Below are 27,294 nucleotides of genomic sequence, written 5' to 3' on the forward strand. Positions count from 1 at the left end.
AATATAGTCATCACCGGCCTGATTTTAGAGCGTCAACGTTTGCAGTGTCAAGCTGAGATGATTGTGGGTGTGCCTTTGGAGACATTGGGTATTGAAAATATTCACTGGGCAAACAAATTTAAAAAAAAAAAAAAAAAAAAAAAAGGTAAGACCCATAGTGGCACAACACCCCACAACAACATTACTAACACCATCATCATCAGCTTCACTGTAATAAACTGTTTTTCACAATTTCATTTTCTTAATCCACAACATATTAATACAAATAAATTACTAATATACAAAATTGAACCCCCCCAAAAACAATGAATATACACAAATGTCAACACAAAAACCAAAGTTGGCATTCATGTCACATAAGGACTACAATGCTCTGATGTCAGGCCGCCTCATAGCTACTGTACTGTGTGTATAAAAGCTTGCAGTATTCACAGATCTCAGACGACCTCAGAAATTCTCTGTGTCTATCTGTGCAACTTTGCGACCTTAAATTGAAGGCAGGATGGTAAAGACCTACAACAATGTTTAAAAAAAAATAAATCAAGACAGCTTGGTGTTCTGGTTGAGGTCACTGAGGTGATGAGAAGGAGTGTGCTGCCCCCTAAAGGCCAAATGAAGAATAACAACTCCAGCCTGTCTGAAAGCTCCTACTGCAGATTATATTACATATCATGGTATATTAAAACAATTACATCCAAACCATGAAAGTATTAACATTATCAGTTTGTAATGTCGCAGTATCTACGGTCATATAGCTTGTTCTGCTTCCTGTCATCTCACAGGTTTCAAGTGTATTGCAAACTGTCAGACAACCTTTGTTGTTCAATGGCTGCAGGCGGGCGGGATCCTTTCTCCCTGTTCCTATCGCAACTGATCTATGAACCAATCGAAGCCACAAACTACTCGACTTGGTCTTGTTCCTTCAATATCTAACAAAGCAATGAGTGGATTGGTTGAAGGTACTGTTTGCCAGTCAGATCGGAGAAGCTATTTTGAGGATTATGGGTATATTGAGTAATTACAGTGAATGTAAGGCCTGCAGTGATGGATGTCATGTGTTATCATATCAAATCACTTGATGAGCGCCTTCATACAATTTAGTGAAGAATTTGTTTTGTTTTATATCAGCCACACACTGAAAACCAGATTTTGTTCTCAAACGCCACTTGTGAGAATTCATTCATACAAAATTAATTCTAGTAATTTATCACCCTATTAACATATTTTCTGTGGTTTGCATTAATTCATTATAGTACAAACTCAATTGTTTTTTCTTATATTTTTTTCTTCTATAATAAAGAAAGAACCTGCCAAACACTGGTAGCAAAGCTTGAGCTTGTGCTTGAAAGATGCAAAGAAGCTTTCTGAGGTAGCAGGTGGTTTTTAGTTGAGGAGATTTTGGTGGGAAAAATAAAGACATCTTCACCTCTGCAGTGCTAGATTTATATTTCACTATTTCTTTCGTCAGTGGTAATGGGATAGATTTTGATATTACATGATAGACTTCAAATAACCCACAACTGTGTAGAATATATATATGATTGAAATATATATTTTTGTATTTGTATTTGTTTCCTATGAAAGTATGTAAGGTGTTTTAAGAACAGTCATCACTTATCATAAGCTACATTTTAAGGTTTAGCTTGACACACTCTGTAGGACTATGAGGTGTTTGGTGTCATTTTACATGGCCTTGCAATTTTCATATAAATCATCCTCCTCATAAAATTAATGAGTCACTGATGACACTCAAACTGGACAACACAGAAGCCAAAAAGTCAAAACTACAACTGATGGGGACAATGTAGCTGTCAGCATTATGACTGTGTGATTCCTTGATGCTTTGAGAGAGTCCAACTGATTACACCATGTGTGTTTGTGTGATTAAACAGTATGAGAATGACAGACTGATCCCTCCATCTCTCAGCTTTGAGTATATTACACAAAAAAAAACAAAGACAAAAAACAAATCACAGGTACCAAATCTTGGCCACAGGGTGGAAACATACAGTAATGAGAGTGTTGATGACTCTAATCCTTCTCTCCTCCCTACATCTCTTTCTCCTTCTTGCCCTCCCGGGTGCTGCTCTTCAGGAAGTCGCTCCTGAGCAGTCGATAAAACAGGACAATATTCATGGCCGTCATGATGGCCAAACCCACGCTGCCCAGCGTATAGGCCAGGAGGGGAACGTTGTCTCTGTTGAGCACCAGCCAGCGGGTCATCCAGGCCAGCGTGTTGATGCGGAACACCACGTATGTGCCCAGGTTGATCATGCTGTTGACCCGGTACAGGGTGCCCGCGGCGAGGCTGGCCATGCGCAGGGTCTGCCTGAGGTGAAGGAACACCGAGTTTATCTCCACCAACAGGGCCACCACGGAAAAGCCCACATAGCGGCACGACAGCACTGAGAGGCCGAAACAGGTGATCACCTGCAGGGGGAGAGAGAGAGACAGAAACGTTACAATGGGTTATTATAGTTAACGAAAACTAAGACTAAAACTAAAACTAGCAATGAAAAAATAATTTAGTTAACTGAAAATAAAATAAAAACTAAATAAAAACTATAATGAACAATGTAAAACTAACTAAAACTAAACTGAACTGCAGATAAATTCAGCTTTGTTTTCTCCCTCGATTACTTCCTGTCCTGCAGCAGCCGTGGTTAAAGAATGAAATTAAAAAGGACTTGATGATAAGTCATATTTGGTGTCACACATTCTTTCATCCTTTTCAGCTTCTACAAGTCAAGACTTTCTCTTAATACCTGAAAAACTAAAACTAAGACTAAAACTAAATAAAAACTAAACTGAAACTAGTCAATTCCTTCAAAATAAAAACTAAACTAAAACTACTAAATCACTTGTTGAACTAACTAAAACTAAATAAAAATACAAAATAAAGACCATTTCAAAACTATAATAACCTTGCAATGGATGCACCAGTACATAATGATTTCATGATAATTCAGTAATATTAGATAAAACAATTGATTTTAATTGATAAATACAGGGATGTGCTTTTCTTAACAGGTGAAATGCAAACGAGTTTCAGCTTTTCAGATCTGCCTATCTACAGGTAGGTTAGTGTTTCTAAACATCTGACACCTGGATTATGTGACACATACCTATAAAAAAAGGATAATAAAAGTGCAGATCCCACATTGACAAATACTGGATGTAAAATGATATTATCCAAAAAGATCTATTTGTTATTACAGCTGACACAATAGTTTACTAATCAATCAATGTAAGGAGACTCTAGTGGACAAATGTCTTATAATGCTTATATAATTTATTACAGTAATTCAGTGAAGGTCAACGTTCACATGGCTGATTTCTGCTTATGAAATATAGTACTTATGAAATTCTGTTAGATAACTAACATAAATACTCCACAAGGTGGCAGCAACAACATTCAAAACCCTGTCTGTGAATGGCAAACACAGGCAACTCAACAAATCCGTCTCCTCACACCACGGAGGAATTAGAGTTACGTTCAATAACAGATGAAAGTGAACGCCGTTGTCGAACACACACAGTAGCTGCATGTGAAAAATCTGGGATGACAAAAATGTGTTTATACCAAAACAGTCTGTTCAGCCAACTCTCGACAGGGAGTCACATTCACCAGCCTCATTCACACTCAGCGCACACTCACAGTGAAGCTGGACAACAAACTGTTTTCAGATACACTGTACGTTAGTGTTGAGTCCACACTTTTTACCACCTTAGCTGCTACGTTTATGAACGGAGTGCGGATAGGTGCAACGTAGGAGAGAGAGTGTGAGATAAAACACAGTGTGAAGTTTTTGGTTAGTAGCCTACAGATCATGGGACATAGAGTGGTGTGAATGAAAGACCTTTAACATCAGTCATGGCTCAGTTGGAGAAGGATCTTGTAGTTGTGTATGTGTGTTTTGTGTAAGGTCACAGGATGTCTTGTCTAATGCAGCAAACAGTCATGCGACAACGCTGTAGTAGGTTAGGCAACATGGTATGTGAGAAAAAGCCAGCAGCACACCCGCCCCAAACTGCCTCATGTATGCAAACATGTATTCATTGTATTGTATGTATCACTGGCTGAAAAGGGCTGGAGTCAAAATGCTTTTCTTTACAGGGGTGCATTTCATTTCACATTCTGTAAAAACTCCTGACGACAAGTTGAAACAGCTGTACATGGCTTAGTCTTGATGCCATTATATGATGTGGCGTGGAGCCAACACAGGGTCCTGGTACGCAGAAAATGACATGAATCTTGGTCTTGTTGTGAACTAAGTGTTAGTTTGCCTTGGAACCAAATATAAGAAAGACATCTTTAGTCTTTAGGTATCACAGTAAAAACAATATTTCTATAAGTTATGTAGCTGAACAATAAAAGCAGCGATTTAAGATTGTCTCTGACTCAAATACACACACCCTGAGTAATCACAGTATGAATCAACCTTTCACCTGTTACTAGGTTACAATGACAGTGATGACAAATAATGACGGTGAGCAATTTCACAGACGACAGACCATGCACTGTATTTAGCACTGTAAACAGCCTGCTTCATCAAAGTCCGCATGATGAGAGGGAAAACAGTTATGTCAACAGGACACGAAGCTTTTCAGGACAAAACAAAGCTACACACACAAACACACACACACACACACTCTATGAGATCACACTGCAGTGTTGGTCGGTCACTCTGCTGTGACATTTCACTGTGGCCGAACAGATGAAAGGTGTTATACACACACTGAGTGTCGAAATGACTGGATAAGCAAAGTGAATCACTGCCAACCAGTGTGTAGCTGAACTGTCCTTTTTGTAATCACTGCATTCAATATAATATTCCATTGGAAGCAATAATCACTTATATATGTTCTGCCCTTCAGTGGATTTAAATGGTTTTTCAGATGAGTTGCCAAGATGTGACTTTAAAAAGGACTGCATCAAGCTATGAGAGGGGTCTGTAGGAGGGGCAATTTTCTGGACACTTCCCTTTTTTGAGAATTAAGCGTGGTTTGAGGTTGAAAATGTTCTCAAAAATATTCTGTTGGCAAATTAAAGTTAAAGCGGTAACCTGGAGGGCAATGCACATTCAGAATAACAAATTCCTCAACTTGAATAACAGCTGTAATAAGCACAAGGCGCTCATAATTGTCCTTAATACAATCTTACAGTTTAAAAGATCTGCTGATCTTACCGATGAAAGGAAATATACAAATCCACTCTGTTGCAATTTTAGGTTACTCTTTATCATTTAAAAGATATTATTATTATTTTTTTCCTCTTAATTGGTGACTTTCCTTAATATTTCATGGACACAGTCTCAGTATGTTATCAACCAAAGTATCTTACTATAGTCAAGAAATCTCCCAAAAGATGCAGCCTAGTTTGTTGGTAGTGAACCTGAAGTGATTGTAGCTGAGCGACAGAGAACAAGTGAACTATAATACAAACACCACCAGCGCCTCTCAAAGGGGCTTCTCCATTTACCAACCAGGGGACGGCTCTAGTCCCTATAAATGCATGCATGGTTCTTTGCCGCTCCTTAACGTAAATAAACATGAAAAGGGAGAGGCACTTCTCTTTCTACACTACCACAATGAGTAATCCTTAACGTGGTGGAGAAGGGAGTAGTGGACACAGATTTGTCACTTCTTCACCTCATTTATGTACAACTGCAGCAGAGAAGTCTTGAAAAAACTTTTTAGATCCCCCTTTCCGTCGGCCCCACTGTGCCTAGAAGCCTTCAGTACTGTTTGTCATCATAATTATACGATGTAATGAGGAAGGGCTGGGGTCGCTGATTGAGGTTGGGTTTAGGGGCACTTTCTTGAATTTAATCCTGCCCAAGCCTCAGTTTCCATGTTATAGAAATCAGGTATCCAGCTATGCATGGGCCGGTATGAGATTCTGGCAGTATGATAACCATAAGCAAAAATATCACGGTATTGCGGTATTTCGATTCCAGCTCTAAAATGTTCCTAAAAAGAAAAATAAAGAGACACATGTTAATTTAACCTGAATCTGTAATGACAGTGTGAGGGATTTCTGACCTGCACTTCCTGTCTTTGACCAGACAAAAAAACAGCTTTGGTTATCGTGGCTTTTTCATATCACAGTATACCTTGAACACGGTTACCATCCCATGCCTATATCCAGCTTTCAAAAATACCATAATTTAAGTCTACAAACAAAATAAATGTGGGAAGAAAGTACACATCTGTGTTTCTGATTAATACTGAAAGGTGGTGAGATTCAGAATACTGAAACACTTTAATGCTGAAGAAGGATCTGTTCTGTTGTGAGTTTCCAAATCCTCCACTTCATGATAAATGTGACATCAAGACAGCCAAAACACAACAGAGGACAACGATAAGGGATCCGTCACACAGGATGCTAGATCTGATTAAAAGTAAGTATCCATGAACATCAAATATGCTAGACTAGACATCTGCAAATATGAATGTACACAGGAATTATACACACAGACGCTGAATGACACATCTAATATCCTTCCATCTCCTGCATTTGCTGTTTTTCACTTTACAGCAGCGACACCTGTAGTAAACAACATATGGAGGGGTGTATGTGCGAAAAACACCTATCCAATACTGTTAGTACTAATCCAAAACAAGACCACAAATAAACACACACACACACACACACACACACACACACACAGTTTCATCATCTTGCAGTCTTTAGCCTGGCTCATCTGAGGGCTAATCTGAACTGGGAAGATAAAACATGACAGAGTTAAAGTCTCGGATAGTCAAAACAAACCCCTGTACAACCACTAGATAAGACAGTTATGAGCGTCCTGAGCTTTTATTCATGTGAAAAATGTGTGTTCCTCCAGCACATATATATAGTTTTATGGTGGCGACATTTCCTTTATGGTGTATGTCCATGTTCACGGCCAATCACAGCTTTTCCTCACCCATCTTAAAACAAACAGTGATAGCAGAGTGGCTGTCAGGGCCACAAAACACAATAAACTTTGAGCCATAATGTTACAAACAGCTACACCTCAGCAATTATTTACCATTTCAAGGTTACCAACAGTATATTTAAAAGTGGACAACCATAAATAGCTGGGAATACCCCTCCAAAAAAAGTCACTATGTCCTCATTCACCCAGAGGTGACTGTGACCAGTAGTTCAGATCATGCCAGGTCATCATCAGCCAATCAGATACCAGCAGCTGCCCAAACTCATCCTGTTAGCTTTCTCTGTGAGCCTGGATGAAGCCTCTGACAGTCATCCATAAAGGAAAAGGGCCAAATCCCACACCCTGTACTGCGGTCAGCACCCCTAGCTGAGGGGGCATCAGAGTAATCCCCTGTCCAGCCCCTGGATCCATCAGACAATTAGAATGGTTCAGCATTAGCTGGATTTGCTCTGCTAAGCTCTGCTGAAGCTTGGCTTTCACATACAGCAGCCCGCCGTTACTGCCAAACTAGAAACTGTAGTGGACACATCCAGGCACACATGCAGTGTCCGAGATGACCTTTTTGACTCACCTGCCAAGAGCACTGGTAATTAAATCGCCTTTTTGGGTCACAGATGCATTCCTTTCAGTATTCAAGAAGAGAATATGTTTTTGCCAAGTGTCAAATGTGGGTTAGATTTTCTCGTCTAGTGTTCACAGCATGGTTAAACCAGTCTATGGTTTAAACACATGTAAACACATATGATGCATGTGTCTATACTGTATCAGAACAAACATGAGTCATTTATCTCCAAGCATCCTGCCAGACATTTTATTTCATGAATATTTTGGTACAAACATTTGGCAGATAGCCTTTGGAGAATTACCCACAAACCAGAAAATGTATCCACATGTGGTGCCTGGTGGGTTTTAATTTCAGACCCTGCACACACATATGAGAGGTGTCACATCTCACACGGCTGCCAGATGGACTTTAACCGCAATGACAGTGTATAAATACAGCAATGATGTAACTTTAAATATATTTATTCTGATATTCAGTTAATTAAAACATATATAATTATAATAATAGGCTTTTGTTTTTACTATTGAAATCAGAAAATCAGTGAAAGCATAAGTTTTGTGTTGTGGGAATAGTTTTGAAGCCTGTAATGTATATATCTTAAATTATATTTGGAAATTTGTAGTTTGCAGTGGACATTTCTGGTTTGGAGAATGAGGCGGATATAATTTAGCTTGAATGTGACCTATATATTTATGTAATTTTGTTTTTTTGAAGACGCACAAAGGTTATCTAACCTTTGGACTGCAGTCATATACATTAACCTACTGTTAGAGCTGCCAGTATAAAATCCTGGATAAGGGCGGAAAAACAAGGCTGTGTGGGTGTTTGTTATCTGTATTGTCTCCCTGTGGGCTCAATTAGACGTTCTCTACACCCTGGTGACATTCTCTTCGTCCCACTTTTAAGGGTTAGGGTTAGGAGGGGTGGAGGTAAAAGGGGGGGGGGGGGGGGGGCACTGGGTGCAAAGATGAAAGAATTGCATATAGAAAGTGTCGGTATGAACAGGCATAAAAACAGATTATCTAACAGAAGTTCTGCATGGGAAAACTCGACTTGCTTATCCTGAGGTATGGCATGAGAGAACAGCTAAACTGACCACGTCTTTCACAAAATCCGTGTGAAGGTTTACGCTTTTAAACTGAGTCACCATGCTGCCACAGTGGCTCAGTTTCAGTATTAAGAAGGAAATCCACCAGATAAACCAGGGCCAGACAAAGCTGATAAAAAAGATAAGCTCAATAAGCCTCAAACACGATTGTAAAGAATGATATCAAGGTAACAGTCCAAGGGAAACAACTGTATCTTTTTTTCTGTTTTCAAATATTCCTACAGGCTTAAATCTGTGTGCATTTTACTTTCTGATTATAGCGTTGGCTTGTTGAAGTATTCTGTTAACATTTTTAGGAAAGTTTCCATCTGCACAAATAATAAAAAAAACTTGTACAACACGAGGGAAGTCAGTCAGAGGCTTATGGTCATTGGTCATGGGATCCTGAGATCTAATCAGTAAACAGTGCAACCTAAGAGAGTCAGGCTCTTTAGAAAAGCTATGCTGCACATTTCTCATTTCAGTCGAGCTCCAAGTGATGTGAAGGTTAATGAATGTGATCGAGTACTGGCCACTGATTGTTCTGTCATATACTGTAATGATATAAAGGGGGGGGGGGGTCTGAATGTGTGAGTATGCTGCCTTCAATACTCTCACACAAATCCATATTACACCACAGATGCATCTGACGTTCACATTCATACCTGCTCTTTTAGAAATAGGTTAGTTTGTTTAAAATATCCACACACTGAGCTGTCTGTTTTACGACAATACGCCTTGAAGAGATGCTGTAAAAGTTTCCATGTCAAACCAGTTTCCCTGCCTTTCAACTGGGAACGAGCTCGCTGGCTCTGGGAAAAATTCAAAGTTCAGAACCAGCACAGCCAGTTAGAGCTGGATAATTACGAGACCATGTGAATGAAAGACGAATGGGCGGTTCAAGAAGTCGAAGGAGGTCATAAACCAAGGAGGAGTTTAACAGTCTATATACATTTTACACACACTATGCTTACTGTAGTATCACTAATCTGTAAAATACATTATTTTACGTCAAAACTGCAGTTATGTGGCAACGATTCACGTGTCTCACCTGCCTATATGTTCCAGGTACATGTGTTGGTGGATTTGATAATATTGATCTTATCAGTTTTTCAGATAACCAGCAGTTCTCTTTCTGGAGGCAAAAATGAACTGAGGCAGATGTGACACTTTTTTAAATTAATCTACACCATTAATATCAACCATAGTGAAAGATTGTAATGAAATCTGCCCATAAAGTATGAGTTTAAACTTAAATAAAACTATGCAGCATGTTTAAGTTAAAACTCTCAAACAGTGACCACTAGTTTAAGAGACTGTGTGATTTTGTTCAAGACATCACAGTTTTAAACTCTTCTTAGAGCTTAAAATGCAGCTACACTAGGCTCGGAGCAGCAGGGGTCACTGGGTATCGACACACTGATTCCCTGAAATTGATTTGATTCCAATTCAGGTCCAAATTTGATTTGATTTCTGATTTGATTCAATATTAATTTGGTTAGTACAGACTCAGTTCAATTTTTCTAATGCTATGAATTGTACAAGGGATCCTCTAACATGCTTCATAATTAAAAATGTTTATGTTTAAATTAAGAATTAATCCCAAAACTGTTACATTAATGTACTTTTTTATTTAACATGACCAACAGACTACAGCAGTCAACACAATGCGGTATTGCAACTCTACAGAGTGACCAGATAACAGCAGTACGTATCATGTGGAGTTTTGATGTCCTTTAATACGGCACTTAAAAAAAACACATATGACTCCTTCACATTCAGAAAAACATCAAAATCAATAAAATCACACCTGACAGACACCCCTTATATCATCCACCAATCATGACACACACACACACACACACACACACACACACACACACACACACACACACACAGCCTTGAAGAGCCTTCCTTATCATTTTTGTTGATAATTCAACATGTTGGTCCTCTTATGAGAGAGCGGGAGACACTGACAGACAGTCATCTCTTTATCTGATCATTCAAATGAAGCTTAATTTGAATTGGAAAATCCATTTTTTAAAAACCCAACCCTAGCGGTGGGCCCTTGAGTTCAGTATCAACAGGTGTGGTGGTGGTGGTTCCCCCCCCCCACCCCCCGCATCGCAAATAGAAGGGCAGCAACCTCCCTACCAGTGTGCATGTCAGAAACTGCATGAAGAGAAAACCACCAAAGCAAACGTCAGCAGGAGCTTTTCTAAATAAATGTAAGTATTTTTAAAAAAAGGCAAACCACAGACTCTCAAGATATGTTACCATCAGCACTTTGACACACGGAAAAGAGGGTCTGTCATCACATTCCTGCAAAGTTAGTATGGTTTTAACCGGTGCTTGAACTGGAATAAAAACGGGCAAATTGCAGCCTGCAGCTTTATGGGGAGAGTGTGTTTTGTCAGGTTCAATTAGATAAATGATTTATAAAAGATATCAAACTAGTGGACATTTATTCACAATAACTGATAACTCACAGTAACAACAAAAAAAACACATACTAATTGTGGCTCACTGCTTTAGGTAATAAAAACTGCTAATAGATGGATGATTTGGGATATTTTTCCTTGTTTCCTTTTTTTAAGATAAAGTTGTTAAAGTGCATTACAAAAGACTTTAAGATTAGATAGATAGAAATAGTTTATTATCATATCCTGCATGAAAATTGTCTTTGGTCTCACTGATAAGAATAATACATAAAAACACTTAGAGTACATAAAATAAACACATTCACTCCATTACACATAGACATATGTCCGGGAGATGGACACAACATATCACATGTACCCCCCTCCCCTCCCATTATTGAACATTATTTGTTCTAATTGTCCAAAAATATAACATCTGGAACAATTCAGTCACAGCAAGTCTTCAAATACTTCAACATTTAAATTCAATCATATATCCACATACAGAATCTGAGAATACTTGAAATTATGCCATTATATTGAGATCACAAGTTAATTATTTTGTTATCTTGAGAAAATGAGTTTGTAATCTCAAGATAATCATCCTGTTACTATGAGAAAAATAAGGTTGTTTTCTCTTATTACTCGTAATGTTTATCAGAGATCAGGAAAGTCATGCAGGCATGCTGTGATGACATCTTGACAACTGTAGCAACTGATTTAAGCTGAAAATGTCAGATTAAAAGGAGAATCCATTATTATGAACAGCACCTTTATTAATGACAGCTCTGTCAAAGCCACATGACAGGTTGATTAATATGATCATAATACAATGGGATGTTTCATGTAGGAGAAGTAATAAACAATACCTTTTCATTTTATTGGACTTAATGAGAGAAATAAGGAGAGTAGGAACAAGAACCAACATCATGGATTTGAACTCATGTCATTAAGAGCCACCTTCTTGTGCTTTGTAGGCATGAATAAATGAGCATGATACATTATCTTTATATATTTATATTCAAGATAATGAGATAAATTAACTTGTGATCTCTAGATAAGTAATTGTAAGCATGGCTGTTCTCGGCTTCTTTACATAAAAGCTATTTTAACACCTATTTTAATGCCTGTGGGAGGTTTGTTGGAGGGTTTATTACTACTTCAGAGCTTTCTCCGTCACTTCCCCTCTCCTAAAGTATTGAAATGAATGAATTTATGTCCACAAGATTTATAGGATCAGTCGGTTCAAAAGAAACGTAGCTCACCTTCTTATCTCTCATTGAACGGGATCATCTTATCTATGAAACCCGTCTCACAGCAAGTCAGTCGACCCCCATCCTCTTTGCCCAGACATGCCAGCACATCAGGACTGTATAGTGGTACGACTGATTATTTGAAACCAAAACTCTGAAGCTCTTTCTGGTTTAAGTCACTCACATTTGCATGAGGGCTTGTTTGGGCAGAAAAAGAGGCGATCTAGTCCAATAGCTAACTACCGCTAACCTTGATTTATGGTTTATTCACAAGAGAAGTGGCAGCACACACTCAAAATATTTAATGGTGCACATGTGAATAATCCATCAAGTGCTGGTACTTATTATCTGTGAGTAATGGTGAAGCACTGGCTTTAACAAAGAGTTATGTTGTTGAGTGTCTTGTATCCATTGTACTCAACAAATGGCTGAAAAATACACATAAATCCCTCAGAGCTGCAAGTTTATTGATTATTTACTGTTTTGAATGTCTGCACTGATCAGCACGCCCCAACACTGCTATGTTCAAATGATTAGACAGTCAGTGCTTCCTTAATACAAGTCAAAAAAGAAGAATAGGAAATGGCCTTGAGAGGTTGATGGAGAGGAAACTAATAGGAAGCTCCACAGAGAGATGTTAGCCATCTGCTCATAGGCAGACCAGCAGTGGTGTGATTGTGCAGGTGGGAGGGTCTTGCACAGTTCGAGAGGAAATGGAGGGATGGTATTGGAGTATGGAAACATGAGACAGCAATGATTAGACACACAAACACGAGCAAGCACAGAGTTCAAAGTTTAAAAAGACATACACACTTATCTGGAGAGCTGAGGGATGGTGGTCATAACTACGATCATGCGACCCGAGTTAACTAACTCCCCTCAGCTGACAGCAGCACAGTGGGTCACTTCATCATCTCGCTGTCACAAACATGTGGTCAGAAATTCACTGGATGTTCCCTAACAGGATTATTTAGGGAAAATACAATCAATTAACATTAGCATGGGTATTAATTTGCAAGTGTCTTCGTGTGGTATTTAAAGACCAGGCTGAGAGAATGAGTCTTCTCCTCAACTTCACCGGAAACATCGGGGTGAGGCTCAACGACTGTTAACTTGAGGTATTCAGGCACTGGGTGTGAGGAGAGGAGTAGAGGTTTGCATTGACTTGAGATGTGTATCATCCATTACCTCACTTCTCAGAGCGGCCAAGCGCAGATAAAAGCCAATGATGGCTTCCCCAATGCATCCTTATGCTCATTAGGATCAGGAAGCACCAGAAAGCCCTTGAGATCTGATGATGTTACCCGCTGTTCATGACTTTCAGTAATGTGATCTGATCCTGCAACGAATTGTTTATCTTTGACCACTTTCACCAGATAATAAAACTATGCAACTAATAAACCCATCATTTATCTTCCAAAATACATTATTAAATCCATGATAAGCAGGAATTCTGGTGAGAAAATAGTGGAGATATCTCAGGTTTGCTTTGAAACATGATCACAAAAAAAGGCACTGAAATGGTTAACTCCACTTACTACACATGTTCATTGTGGAGCTGTTCCTGCGCTGTACACTCACTTTTTGCTCACCCACCCACGCTGTTTTTAGAATCATACGCAAGTACTCTGGTATTCCCACCGAATCTGGAACCAAGCCAAGAGTACTGTCTATTTCTTTCCATGCTTCGGTTCTAGTGCGGTGGTGCCACACCCAGTGAAAACAAATGTTGAGGCTTTGCCCCACCTTGCTTGTCAGTGATGAGTGGGAGCTTCAAAAAGGTGATAAGTCTTCTAAACTCACTGATGCCTCCACAAACAGTGCTGGCATGTCAAAAGCAAATAAATGCCCCCTCCCTTTTTCAGGGCACCATTTTTAGGCATGGCAGGAGTGTGTTTTGCTTCTGTCCACCTGCAGGCTGAAGATATCATGAGGCTCTTTCATACTTGCCTGCTCTGTTCTGGATGCATTGGATCTGCATCTGTATGGCTTATTTCTTACTTCACACTGATAACTTGAATTTCACATTCCTTAACCCTGATAAGCATCGTGCAGGGATTAACTGCAAATATACTGGAAGTCTGTTTTTCTACACTTTTTAAAAATGTGTTTTCTTGCCCCCCAACATCTGCATGTTTTATTAAATAATCCACTATTCAAATAGACCTCTGATTTCTTAACTGCAAATTTCCAGCCAATGCCAATGTTTTTTTTCCTGTCTTTACGGTCACCATGGGTGTTCATTATTCTGGAAGATATTTCTCAATAGTGTTCAGTTTCTGTTGGCATGCTTTTAACCACGCAACACTTTTACACTTACGAATGCAGATGATGATGGAAAATGCAGACCTGTTCCACAAGTGCAAAGACTCTTGATGACAATTTATCTTCGCTGCTCTGTGAAACCGCATTATGTGACACGGCAAACGTTTACTTCAAATATAAACACAGATCACACACACACACACACACACACACACACACACACAACCTCACACATTTTTTTTAACCATCTATTATCCTAAGCAACTATATTCAGTGCCAAGAAGCATTTCTGTGGGTGATAAAGAAGACGACAAGAAGCTGCGCCCATCAACGTGTGGATTTTGCTGCCTTTGCATTTAATGAATGTGAAATGTTTTTGACACAAACCACAATGGGCAACGGAATTCCTCAATGACAGTCAGACCATGAGGGGGGGAAAAAAATCCATGAAAACAAGACACAATACTACTGGAGCACAGAGGCTCTCATTGGTTCGTAGCCATGTGAGGGGGCGGCCCAAGCTGCACAGAGTGGGTGGATGAGGGGGGATGGGGAAGATGTTTGGAGGCGATAGAAGGATATGGGAGCGGAGAACAAGGCACTGTGTGTGATATATGAAGCTGGGCTGCGGCACAGAAATGTTTTGAGGGGGTGCATACATTTGCAGAACCCCTCTCAGGAAGCCAGATGTTTAGTGTGTATATGTGTGTGTGTGTGTGTGTGTGTGTGTGTGTGTACGTGTGTGTCTCCCTTGGGAGCCTGAGGTTCATGTGGAGACCAGATGTCTGTCCTCCTGTCTGGATATACACACAGACTGGGGGGACCCGTGGGGTTCCCCGCATAAAATGGATGAGACTGTTGAGACACACACACACACACATACACACGCATCACAATCTTTACTCTCCCAAAAAAAACACATGCACATTCCCTTACGCTCCTGCTGCCTTCTCTTTCTCCAATATGTTTTTCCTCCAGCCATATTTTGGATCTTTATCCTCAGTAAGTGGACTGGTGCGGCTGTCGTACCATTGGCCCAGCTAACTGTGTGTCCTATTCAACTTTTAGATAAAAATGGGGCCTTGGATTTGGCAGGAGAAGCAGCTCTCGGTGTGCAAATATGATGTTGACACTCGAGATTTTAAAAAGTAAGCCTATTTCCATTTGGCTTGTCATACCTAAGTGTGGGTCAAAAAGCAGGAGTGGCAGTCTGCAGCTTGTGGACGGCTAGAAATACATCTCGAAAAAACAAAAACATACCTTACATACTAAATCAACTGCTGCTTAGTAAAACTCCCAAGATGGTGCTTGTTAGTGTTAAGTGTCAATGCAGGTTTAACCACTGATGACGGTACATCCATCAGGCAATAGACCAGCTGAGCTTCAGACATGTTTGTATAAACAGAACCACCTCAGCAACAGTACAGACTTCAAACCAAAGGAGAATAGTATGACAAATCTGGCCAGTCTTTGAATTTGCCTGTACTCTTGTCAGATCAGGGGTTTTTGTCATTGGTTACTAAGACAACAAGGAGCTAGTGAAAAGAGAAGATGACGCAAGGGAAGTGGGAATGATACTGTAGCGAGAGAGAGAGAGAGACGAAGACAGGTGTACAGGATAATCAGGTTTTGCAATGTTGGAGATGTAGAGATCCTTGGTACACCTGGCATTCCTGGAGCATGCGGTGTCGCAACATAGCAAACAATTAAAACACTGAATGTTCCTCTTTTCAATGGCTGAAAATACCACATCAACATACTTCCAAAACAAAACATTCACTGTTGACTAAGTGAAACAGCTAGCATCTCCTTTCACAAACACCTATTTTCATTCCAAGTAAACTGAGACAAGTTCCTCTCATAACTGAGGTTGCTACAAGACGAACCTTTAAGGAGGAAATATGCAAGAGGTTAAATTTGGACACACGGCAAAGATGAGTGTCAGCCTTATATGGGTTGCTTGAGAATGTACAGTATACCATCCTCCAGCAGAAAGAACTGAGTGGGGATGAAAGCCACTCAACAATAATTCAAAGTCCTGTGTTAGTAGTAACCAGACACACTTTCATCCTTCATTTAACATAATCTCTACAATCAGGCAGCTCTATGATATGGCTCAAGTTAAAAGCAGCCAAGAAACTTAGAAAGAGCTATGACATGAACGACGTACAGAAATAGCTTGAGAACCTGTTTAAGTGCCAGAAACAACAACAATGACATTAATCGTACAGCTAAATGGCTTATCATTAAAAAAAACCATGAAAGCTCTTGAAAGTGCCCAACCAAAGCTGGAGTTGAATATGACTGGAAATCTGTTTAATGACTGGAAGATGTCAAATGTTTTTTACGGGTGTTTAAAGAGAAAAATCCCAAATGTGAAATCCAGATACCTGAGAACCAGAGCCATTACAGACTAATCACAACTACTTTAACTACTTTCAAAAAGTGTCTTCTGGATAAACTCAAATGAAGTTTAATATATGCATACATGCTCTATGACTTCATGTGAGCTGTCATTTTAGGGCCACCAGAGTTGATTTAAATAGGAATTCATTAAAAAAAATTATATATATTTAAATGTTTTTTTTTTTTTATATTTAAAAAATAATTGAAAATCCAATCCAATGTACATAAATAAATGATTAGTAGTTCTATATTGAAGCATTGATTGTACTGGAGTATAAATGATGATGATAAGTTACAAAACAAGCATTAGAAGACTTTCTTTAATATATACATTAACTTTAACAAGAAGCATAATGAGTAGCCTGTTGTAGAGAATATTTAAGATCCTTATTGTATATTGCTTTAGATTTGAAGAGGATAAGCCAGAAAGCACAGAGCAGATGTGATTGGAAACCTGTGACGCCCTGATCTGCTTTAGAGGAGGTCAGTCTCTACGGGGGGAAAAAAAGAAAGAAAAAAAAAAAGAAAATCTGCCTAATGAGAGAGGGATGGCAGACATTTATGGAGGGAAACGGCAAATATGCGGCAAAACTTCAAACCCATGTGAGTGCAGAGAGCAAGCAGAGGAGCAGAACTGACTCACTTGTTGTTTCAAATGTTTATCATCAATTAACAAATCAATACAGAACATTGGTCATACTAATATTCACATGCTTTCAGTATTCATGGTAAAAAAATAATCTACAATTCTGCCTCTGCTTGGCATCTACCTCTTCTGGCTCGTATTTGTAAAAGGCAAGCTCACTATTTCCAAGAGTCATGGGGAACTGAGGCTGACGCATATTCATTGTGGGGACTTGGGCTTTTTTACGAGGATCAGCAAAGGCAAACAAATCCACGGTTTTACATTAACCATACCAACTGCTGTCTACCTCAAACAATGGTAAAAATAACAAATGTCATTTCACTCTACTCTTTCTTACACACTAAGAGCTTAAAAAGCTATAGATTTACAAGTACTTTTTGTCTCAGACCACACATATAGCTATAGCAGGTACATATATACTTAACCACCACAGAAGAAGAAAACCCTATTTCTGGCAGAATTATCAGAACTTCCTGTTTTCCAAAGGAAGCGCAAGGATGTGGCTGACAGGATCTCATCAGGCGTCAGTGACTGTGGCAGGGCCCCACATACTTCTCAGACAGAAATAAGAAGCTGTAATCTCCACTTCAGTCAATAAGAAGGAAAAAAAAAACTTTCCATGGAATGTTTGACTTATTATTTCTCCTGGGCTGCGACAACTGGGATAAAAAAAAACTCATTTTACACCACATGGCATCTCGCTATACACTTGTATAACCCTCACACAAGATCACAGAAATGAAGACAGCATTAAAGAAATCATCATGTGGGCGTCAAAGAAGGCACAGATTAAAGAAGGGAGGGTTCAGAACAGAAAATGAAAGCAGGAGAAGGCAGATGTAAGACACAAAGTCCAAACATTATTTAACAGGATTGAGCCGTTAACATAACTATGACATAAACAGTTGATGTAAACTCTGTTGGACATTTAACCTTCCTGTCCTCCTCCCGGGTCAAATTGACTCCGTCTGTTTTAACTGTTCCTCCCTTTCTTCCATCTGTCCTTCCTCCCTCCTTCCGTCTTTCCTCCGTCCTTCCTGCCTTCCTTCCTTCCTTCCTTCCTTCCTTCCTTCTTTACTTCCTTCCTTCCTCCCTTCTTTCTTTCCTTCCCTCCTTCCTTCCTCCCTCCCTCCTTTCCTGCTTTCTTCCTTCCTTCCTCCCTCCCTCATTTCATTCCTTCTTCCTTCTTTCTCCCTTCCTTCCTTCCTTCCTTCCACCCTCATTTCCTTCCTTCCTTCCTCCATTCCATCCTTCCACCTTTCCTTCCTTCCACCCTCATTTCCTTCCTTCCCTCCTCCCTTTCATCCTTCCACCTTCCCTTCCATCCTTCCTTATTAACTTGAGGACAACAGGAGGGTTAAGAGACTTTACTTACAACCCAACTTGAATCTTCCCTTAGAAACTTTACAATATCTGTTGTTTGTACTATCACACTGATGGTATCAATGTAAGGTTGAATTATCTCAACTAGAGGTAAGTGACTTCAATAATAATTCATTATAGCCATTAAACTGAACTAGCATCACTATGCATGTTGCACCACACTAATAAATCATGTTCTAGCATTTGCATCGGTACATGGCAAGTTTGCCCACAACTGTGTCATTTGCACTTGTTGTTTTTAGAGACAAACCACCTTCTGCTCTCCTAATGACGACAGCACCTGCTCAAAACGTCCACAAAGTCATGATTTGCTTTCTGTGCTTTATGGTTTACTTATGTCAGCATACGTGAGTCAACATCAAATAATAAAATCACATCATCTTAACGATCAGTTGTTGACACAGCCTGCGCCATTTTCCATTCATGACATCTTCCCCTATATATTCCATATCAACCACCTTGTTTGCTCACTCATGGGCACTCACACATATACTGTATATGTACTTTTATATGCAGCTTGCCACATCCACATTGTGATGTAACTGGGTCAGCAAATATAGTATATAGATGTATTGTACTTTTTAACTAACGATTAATTAATTTTATGTTGGTATCCATTTGTCTCAAAATGAGTTTATTCCTGCAACCTCATTGACCTTTATGTACAGTTTTTAGTATATAGTTGTATAATATAATTGTAAGAAAGTGGGATGATGGCAGGGGAGCCCACTGAGACATCTCCTTGGACTTCAGGTGACCTGTCTGCTCACGTTCACAGTAAAACCTCGACTTCCTTTTCTTGTTTCACAACCATTTATGAACATCTAACACAATGACCTAATTTATAATAATTATGTGAGCCCTGTGAGTGAAAAGGAAAAAAACCAAAAGAATATAAAAAAAAGGCAAAAGCCAGAAGAGAATTACACAGGACAAAGTTTAAGGAAGATGACCTTTCAGAGACATTGAATACACGGAGGTCACGTCTTAGAAAAGAAATGAATGAAAGTCTTGATGATGGGACAACAAGGAAATGAAGGCAGTAATGAGAAAGAGAGTTCAGAAGCTGCAAAGTACAGAGAACTATGTGAAAAAGAAAGAAGTCTTCATTCCTCAGACACTCTAGTGACAATTTGCCGCCAGCTGGCCCGGCCAGAGCACCCATTCACTGGGCCTCCAGGAAATGAAAGAAAATACACCCCCAAGACTTTCAGAAAAAAAGGAGATAGGCTTTTACCACCAACAGGGTGGTGCTGAAACTGGTTCCCACAAGTCTGAATCTGAGTGACAGAGTGTTTCCGCCATTAAATAACTGGTTTTCACCTGAGAAAAAAACAAACAAACAAAAAAACTCAACTAAGGTGTGCCTGTAATGGTATTGGTTTAGGGACAATGACTGGTGCTGTCACCGCCAAACAACCTGAGCTTCCTTTTTAGGCCTTTTTAGACTCATCATCACTCAAAAGTGAGACATCAATGTCTGACTTCACAAGACTGTCCAAAATTTATAGTACTACCATAATTTGTAAATCCATCAAGCAAGCTAGAACTTTAATGAACGATTCAATTGGAAAGTCTGCAGAGAGAGAGGCAGACGACATACCCAACAAGGGAAAAGGTGGACAAACCCAGATTCTCTCTGTTGAACAACCACCATAACAAATTTAAAGACAACAAAAAGGTGCTGCAAATAGATGTGCTAAAGTTTCACTTGGTGCATTCAGTGAAAGGAAAGTGACGGGCAGATCAACTGGCAGCGTCACCATGCTTGATGGAAACGTTGAGTCTTCAGTGACCACCAAAGGAACATTGGAAATGTTGACTGTTCTCTATGTATGGTATGCTTAAGAGCAGACATTATATGCTTAAGCTCAGACATTGTAGGTGATCTTTCATGGTATGCCTTGTGTTTGTTTCAGAAGAATTCCCCTCTCTTATCACACAACCATTCAACTACCAAAACAAGTAAAAATGTGAGCAGGTTCATAAAAACATTTGCCAATTTCCTGGCACAGTATCAGCCTTTGAGTTGGTGTAAGAGCTAGCGTGAGAGAGAAACTGAAAATGAGTTCCATTCAACATTTTAGAGTAGAGGTTTGTCAGCAAGTGTTTGGTAAAATATCTACTTAATGAGATATTTATCGGGAGAATGTAAAGATGTGAGTCCATATGACTGTGACTAGTTTATGCAAAGCATGTCTATACATATAAGTATGTTGATTTCAAGCATGCTTTTCTTTAATAAATCTGTAGCAGCATGAAATATGCTTTCTTCCTTATGCAGTATCAGCCATGTCCTCTGTGATTGGATTTCACAAGCATTTCTACACATCACTAAATGTACATTAACACCCCAACACAAACATAAATCATGGCTGCTGCATAATATAAACCCACTCCAAATCATATCAGAGTGAATTCCTCTTTCAAAAAATGACAAATAAACAGCAATTATGTGTAATACACTTCAATAACCAGATGAGAACCTGGCAACAGAAAGGAGTAAACAACATTAGCACGGTCCTGGATCTAGGTCAGAGAGCCTTAAGCGGAGAGAGAAAGTATTCGAGGTTGTAGGTCTACATTGCTACTTCAGGACATTCATTTTCCACAGTGTTAAAAAAACACAAATGGGGGAAGGGTTAACTGATCTGACCTGCTCTTCCTACATGAAGGCATCTTGCATCAGGTCACCGTGTCATGAAGATAATTGTAGAAGGCTAGAAACGGTTGGGATAGCAAAAGAGGAAAGGAATCGGGCGGAGTTCAACTTTCTTTGAATACTTGGCGGGAGGAGGCAAGGCGAAGGGGGGGGTGGGGGGGGGGCTCTGTGACACTGGAATGATTGTGTCTTTGTTCCTGTCTCGTGTGTTCTTTGTAACTCGAAAGACGAGTATTTTGTCTTTCCCATGTCTGAGTTTCTGACAGGTGTGCTGAGGTTTTGGTGAAACATGATGAAACTTTGGAGTTTTTTGTTTTTTTTTTCTTTTTAGCTGCGACAGTAATGTTTGAAAGACCTACCACAACATGATGAAAGAGAAGCTCCCAGGACTGACTCAGCTTCTGGTTCAGCACCATGTCAAAGAAGTCGTAGATGAAATAACCTGCGGGAATAGACAGCACATTAGTCGAGGTTAATGTCATCTTTATGTTTGCCGATTCCTTAATCAACTAAAGCAACAGATTCCTCTGACAACAGCAGCCTTGAGCATATCAAGTGTGCCAGGGGGGACCCTGCTTCCATGACGACTGCGATGGCAACCAAGATGCGTCTTGGAGAGGGGCTATTCATATCCACCACCCCCAACCCGCCACGAGCCGTATCCATGGTGACACCTTTTCAGAATGCTGGAAAAATAATCGAGTGTTGAGGATGGGGTTGGTGGGCTGTGAGGGAGCTTGGGGCGCTGGTGAGGCTGGATTTAACCCCATTATGTTAGAAATTTGACACCATGGACCCTTCTGACAGTGTGGTGGTATGTTTGGGTTTCTCTCACCATAAACATCATACTTGTTATTAGCCATAAGACAAAATATTATTACATATTCTGGTCTCCATATATAACATGTTAGCTCATGTTGGGTGATAAGGGCATAGACAGTTTGTGTGGAAACTGGCCAATCTGTTCAACAATGGGGTTATTTCCCCTTACACATGAGGCTGATTTTGGGTCAGGTTTTGCCATCAACAGCCAACAGGGTGTATGGTAACTTGTTTTTATAAAAGTGCCATTTATCTCAGATATCTTATCTTTTCATTCAGAACATGCTTTCATTGAAACACACAAGAGGAATGAAGAACTAAGGGACAAACATGAAAGAAATACGGATGTGTTTTGTTTTGTTTTGACTGTACCAGCGTGCCAGCGTGCCAGCGTGCCAACGTGCTGCAGCTTTGCACAGCTAACATCCAACACTGCGGACAGGGGAATCAGACACTGTTTGACTTCCTACTGGCATCCATCTGAAGTCTGAATAGGACAGTCAGTGGAAGAAAAAAACATTTCTAGAGAAATCTTCCAAAGTAATGTTTGGTTTGGTTCCATTTACGTTCTTAACGAATGATAAATCAGTAATGCATTGACATGTTTATAGGGGTAGGTAATTCATTTTTTAAAACCAGTTAGTCAATCAAGCTGACACATGCCAACACAACGACTCTTTTGGAATAACCCTGTTTAGATGATATTTCAAGTATGTGAAACTTGATTAAAACACCTGGCACAGTCTGATACTGACCAGGTTACTGAGGCATGTACACATCTGTGGCTTTTTGTTTTCGCAACCCAAGTAAACTCAACTTGCACAGCATTATGGGTACTTCATTATATCAACACAACATACCCATGGAGCAATACTTACTATCACCTTCTGTATTAGAGGTAATGTACTGCTCAAATACGTTAGCCATGTTGTTCTTCATATGTTTGGGTAAAACCGGCAGAGATACATTTCATTTAACTCAAATATTTATGGGAACAGTAAACTCAACTACTGAGTCTCAAAGGCACTTGAAAGCAGCATGGTAACCATAATTGGGTTCCTCTGTAAGAGGTTGGTCTAGGCACTGGACAAGGTCTTCGTGCAACACGTTGAGGTTCATTGATGGCATGTCACTGCCCGGTTTGCAGCATGGTATCATAGTGAGTTGGGTTGAACACACACATCTGATGCAAAAAAACCTCTCTAAACTTGCAGAGTCCTGAGAATCACAGCACACTGTTTGTGGGAGGGCTTAGTAGAAGCATCCCACTTGTTTTTGCGTGAATGACTCCCCTTTCTGTTACCACTGGCATTTAATGTGGACGACTCGCATAAATCTGACTTCTGACTTCTTCCACAGTTGCTATCTTGGTGATGTCACGTGACTGTGTGGGGTTACGCCTGGTGCCTGGGACCGATCATAATGCTCTCCATTGATTTTCACATACCAACCCCTGTTTCCTCCCTTTGCCATCTTCCAGTGCTGGGCTTCATGAAAGAATGCCAAACATCCCGGGAATCCTAGGGGAGCCCTTGTTTTCCAGCATGCATCCAGTATATATGTGGGATTGAGAGGACTCACGTGTCACTAGTCGCTCTAAGAATACTTAAAGGATTAATGAGGAAAAGTAAAAAACTGAGTGAGCTGCTATTTTAAGAATGTGGGGCAGCATGTGCACTCAGATTTGAGAAATTACAACAAACTTGAATTGAAAAAAAAAAACTTAATGCAAATGTTGGGGAGCAGATGATAATATTTGCTAGGTGTCAATACAGTAACAGGATAAACAGGACAAACAAACAATATCTCACGCACCTTAGAGGCTGTATTATACAGTACCTGTCAAAGGTTTGGACAAACTTTTAACTGGTACTGCACATCAATTCATTCACATAGGCATAGATCGATGCAGGGTAGTGAGGTAGTTTGAAATTTGAGACAACTTGATTCTGGTAAACCCTGATATTTACCTTTACAATATGGTAAATATGAATTGTGTTAATTAATTGTACAGACAACAAAAGGCCAGAGATTTTGAGCAATGATGGGAGCTTATTAACAGGTCAGCTCCTGATTTGTTGAGCATTCAGAGTGGGACTCATGTTTACCATGTCTGTACCTATTGTTGCAGACAATATGCTTTCCACATTGGCATCAGGCAAAGCAAAACATATAATAATTATCTCCATGACTGATAATACCTGTGACTTATATCACCTAATTAAAATAAATGATTTACATGGGTCATATACACTCCTCACTTCACTCAACTGTTACAACACCATGTAGAAAATTGAGATTAGCTGATTTAGATAATGTCACTTCTTCACTTTCCCTGTTGATGGCAGCACATCTATCAAGCTCTGTACCTTCCCATAAGGACACAATGTGTAATTCAGCACTGAACACTATGAATATTTACTCACCGATTGAAAACGACACCAACGCATGAGAAAACACAGAGTGAGTCTCTATCAAGTCTTCGGCCATCCGTGGGTGTAGGAAAAAGCTGGAAAGATAAAAAACAAACATTAAGATGAAGCTTTTCAAAAGAAAAAAAAAAGCTTTTGGAACCTTGACAGTGATTTCTCAATAATTCATTAATTTTAACCTCCTCAGAAACACTCATATTACTCCTTAGACTTTCAATATCCATCACACAGTAAACTTTACCATCCATTTTAATGTTATTATAATTATTGTTATTAATAAACCTTTATTTGAATGAATGAATTCCATTGAGTTTAAAATGCCTCTTTTTCAAGGGAGCCTAGAGGTTGTATTCACATTCATCTGCTGAAAGTGGGACATTTCTCTGTGTTAATTGAAAATATGATTTTAAGGGCATAAGGGTAGTTAGGAAGCCAACCCTGGTCCAATATTAGATTAATACAAATGTGATGTGGAAACCTGAAGCCTCCAGTGCTCAAACACTGAGAATGAACTTTACAGTAAAGTAGAAGACATCTTGCTTCTGATATTAAGTACATTTGCATATTCATAGTTTCTGGGATTTTTAATGAGGGAGAAGGATTTTAACAAGATAAATGAACCTTTTTTGTGTAAAAAAACACATCAGACACAAATGATTATTAAAAGTAAAGTGTTATCTTTAATAGACATCTTAAAAACATATCTGGAAGGAATTTTTAAATGTTTTCCCAAAATGATTTATACATCCTCATGGGAGGTCTTATAAGCAGTATGACAAGACAAAACAAAACAAAACAAAATAACAAAATAAAAAAGAGGTAAGGCAGTGGACGTTAATTTAATATCAATATTCAAGGTAAATGTTACAGGAGCGCGCCAAAAAAGCCAGCATCCCTAATGAGACCTGGCAGACTCGTTATATCTGAATAACACCTGGAAACTCCCAGTGATGCCAGCAGACCCTGATTTTTTAAATCTTAAAGTGAAATGAAACAGCCTTAAATGTGTGTTGTAACTCACCAGAGCACTGCCCATATCGCAGTGATAAAACTGTGCACAAAGGATGTAGAGATGTTTCTCCATTTCCACGCGTTCCTGCAGGCACTTTCAGGCATGGGGAGTTTACTCACACCAGCGTTGACAAGTCTGAAGAAACCGAAGGAGCCCCCAGTCGTTAAAATCACTGAACTCAACTCCATAGCTGAAAATGTTGATGTAGTACTTGAAGACTCAACAGGCTCTCTCCAAAATGTGAGCAGTAGATGCAGCGTAGCCTCCGATTGTGAATCCTTATTTGCGACGACCGAGACAATCAGGTTTACATGCCGCTGTGTTCCCCAAATGATCTCAGCTGGTCACTCACAGAGGCGTGCGTAAAAAAGGAGAAAAACGCGTGTTTCTTTCAGGGTAATTGTTTAGACAGAGACAGAGAAGGCGTGAACTACTCTGTCAAATGATTCTCCTTTACAGACAAACAGATATGTCTTGCTATATTGGGGTTTTTTTTTTGTCCTAGTCCTCTGAGGAAAGCTCAGTGTCCGCAGGTGTAACCAGTGCAGGTGAGTGGTGAATGTGACCGTGAAACCATCCTGTTGTAAAACCTCATCTCTTTGCTTGTGTAACTTTTTGACATCAACAGAAACCAAACAACAGCCTCTCCCCGCCCTACTATGAAGGAGGCGCGGCTACGAGCACGCTCCATGTGCTGAGGCGCGTTCACGTCCTGTCTGGATATCGCAGACTTGAACTTGCCAATTTCATTCATAACTCATTCAATCAATTCAGTTCAGCCAGAGGTCACATATTAGACCCATTTTATATTCTTTACATTGGCTCCCTATTCATTTTAAGGTTATAGTAAACACTTAGAGAGCCCTACACAATCAGGCACTTGAATAGCCTACTTATGTGATCTTCTCCATCCATACCTGCTGACCAGGGTCTACTGGTTGACCCTCGCTCCAGCCTGAAAAAAAGGTAATAGGGCCTTTGAAGTAGTGGCTCCAAAACTGTTGAACTCTATTCGTTTAGGGTTTCAATCTGCAGCCTCTGTAGAGGTGTTTTTAAAATGCAACCCAAGACTCACCTGTTTAAATTCTCTCTCACCTTAAATTGATTTAGTGTTTGTTTCTCTTGTATGTCCTCTGTTTTTGCTTTTATATGTCTTATGGTCTTTTATGTTTTCATTTAGTTTTTGTTGCTTTTCTTTCTTCTGCCTCATTGATTGTATGTCTTTATTGCCTTTGTCTTTTAATATTTGCATGTTTTTATAGTATTTTTGTATTCTGTGAAGACTATAAAAACATGCTTATGATTATTATTATAATCATAATAATAATAATAATTATTATTACTATTAAAAGCAGCTTTATTGGCACGAACATATTGCGATACAGTATTATCAAAGC

The 27,294-nt window shown here is 39.5% G+C and overlaps 1 protein-coding gene across 1 annotated transcript; it reads right to left on the minus strand.

Moving 5' to 3' along the window:
- Nucleotides 1–1,897: 1,897 nt before the first annotated feature.
- Nucleotides 1,898–26,102, minus strand: tlcd2 (TLC domain containing 2). Its single transcript, XM_053320657.1, has 4 exons — nt 25,907–26,102; nt 24,880–24,962; nt 21,991–22,073; nt 1,898–2,430 (listed from the first exon to the last, which is right to left on the minus strand). Exons 1-4 carry the CDS (start codon nt 26,083–26,085, stop codon nt 2,050–2,052), a joined length of 726 nt encoding a protein of 241 aa, XP_053176632.1. The 5' UTR covers nt 26,086–26,102; the 3' UTR covers nt 1,898–2,049.
- Nucleotides 26,103–27,294: the final 1,192 nt, after the last annotated feature.

This window comes from Scomber japonicus, chromosome 6 (assembly GCF_027409825.1).
Source record: "Scomber japonicus isolate fScoJap1 chromosome 6, fScoJap1.pri, whole genome shotgun sequence".
In the NCBI taxonomy this organism is placed as follows: domain Eukaryota; kingdom Metazoa; phylum Chordata; class Actinopteri; order Scombriformes; family Scombridae; genus Scomber; species Scomber japonicus.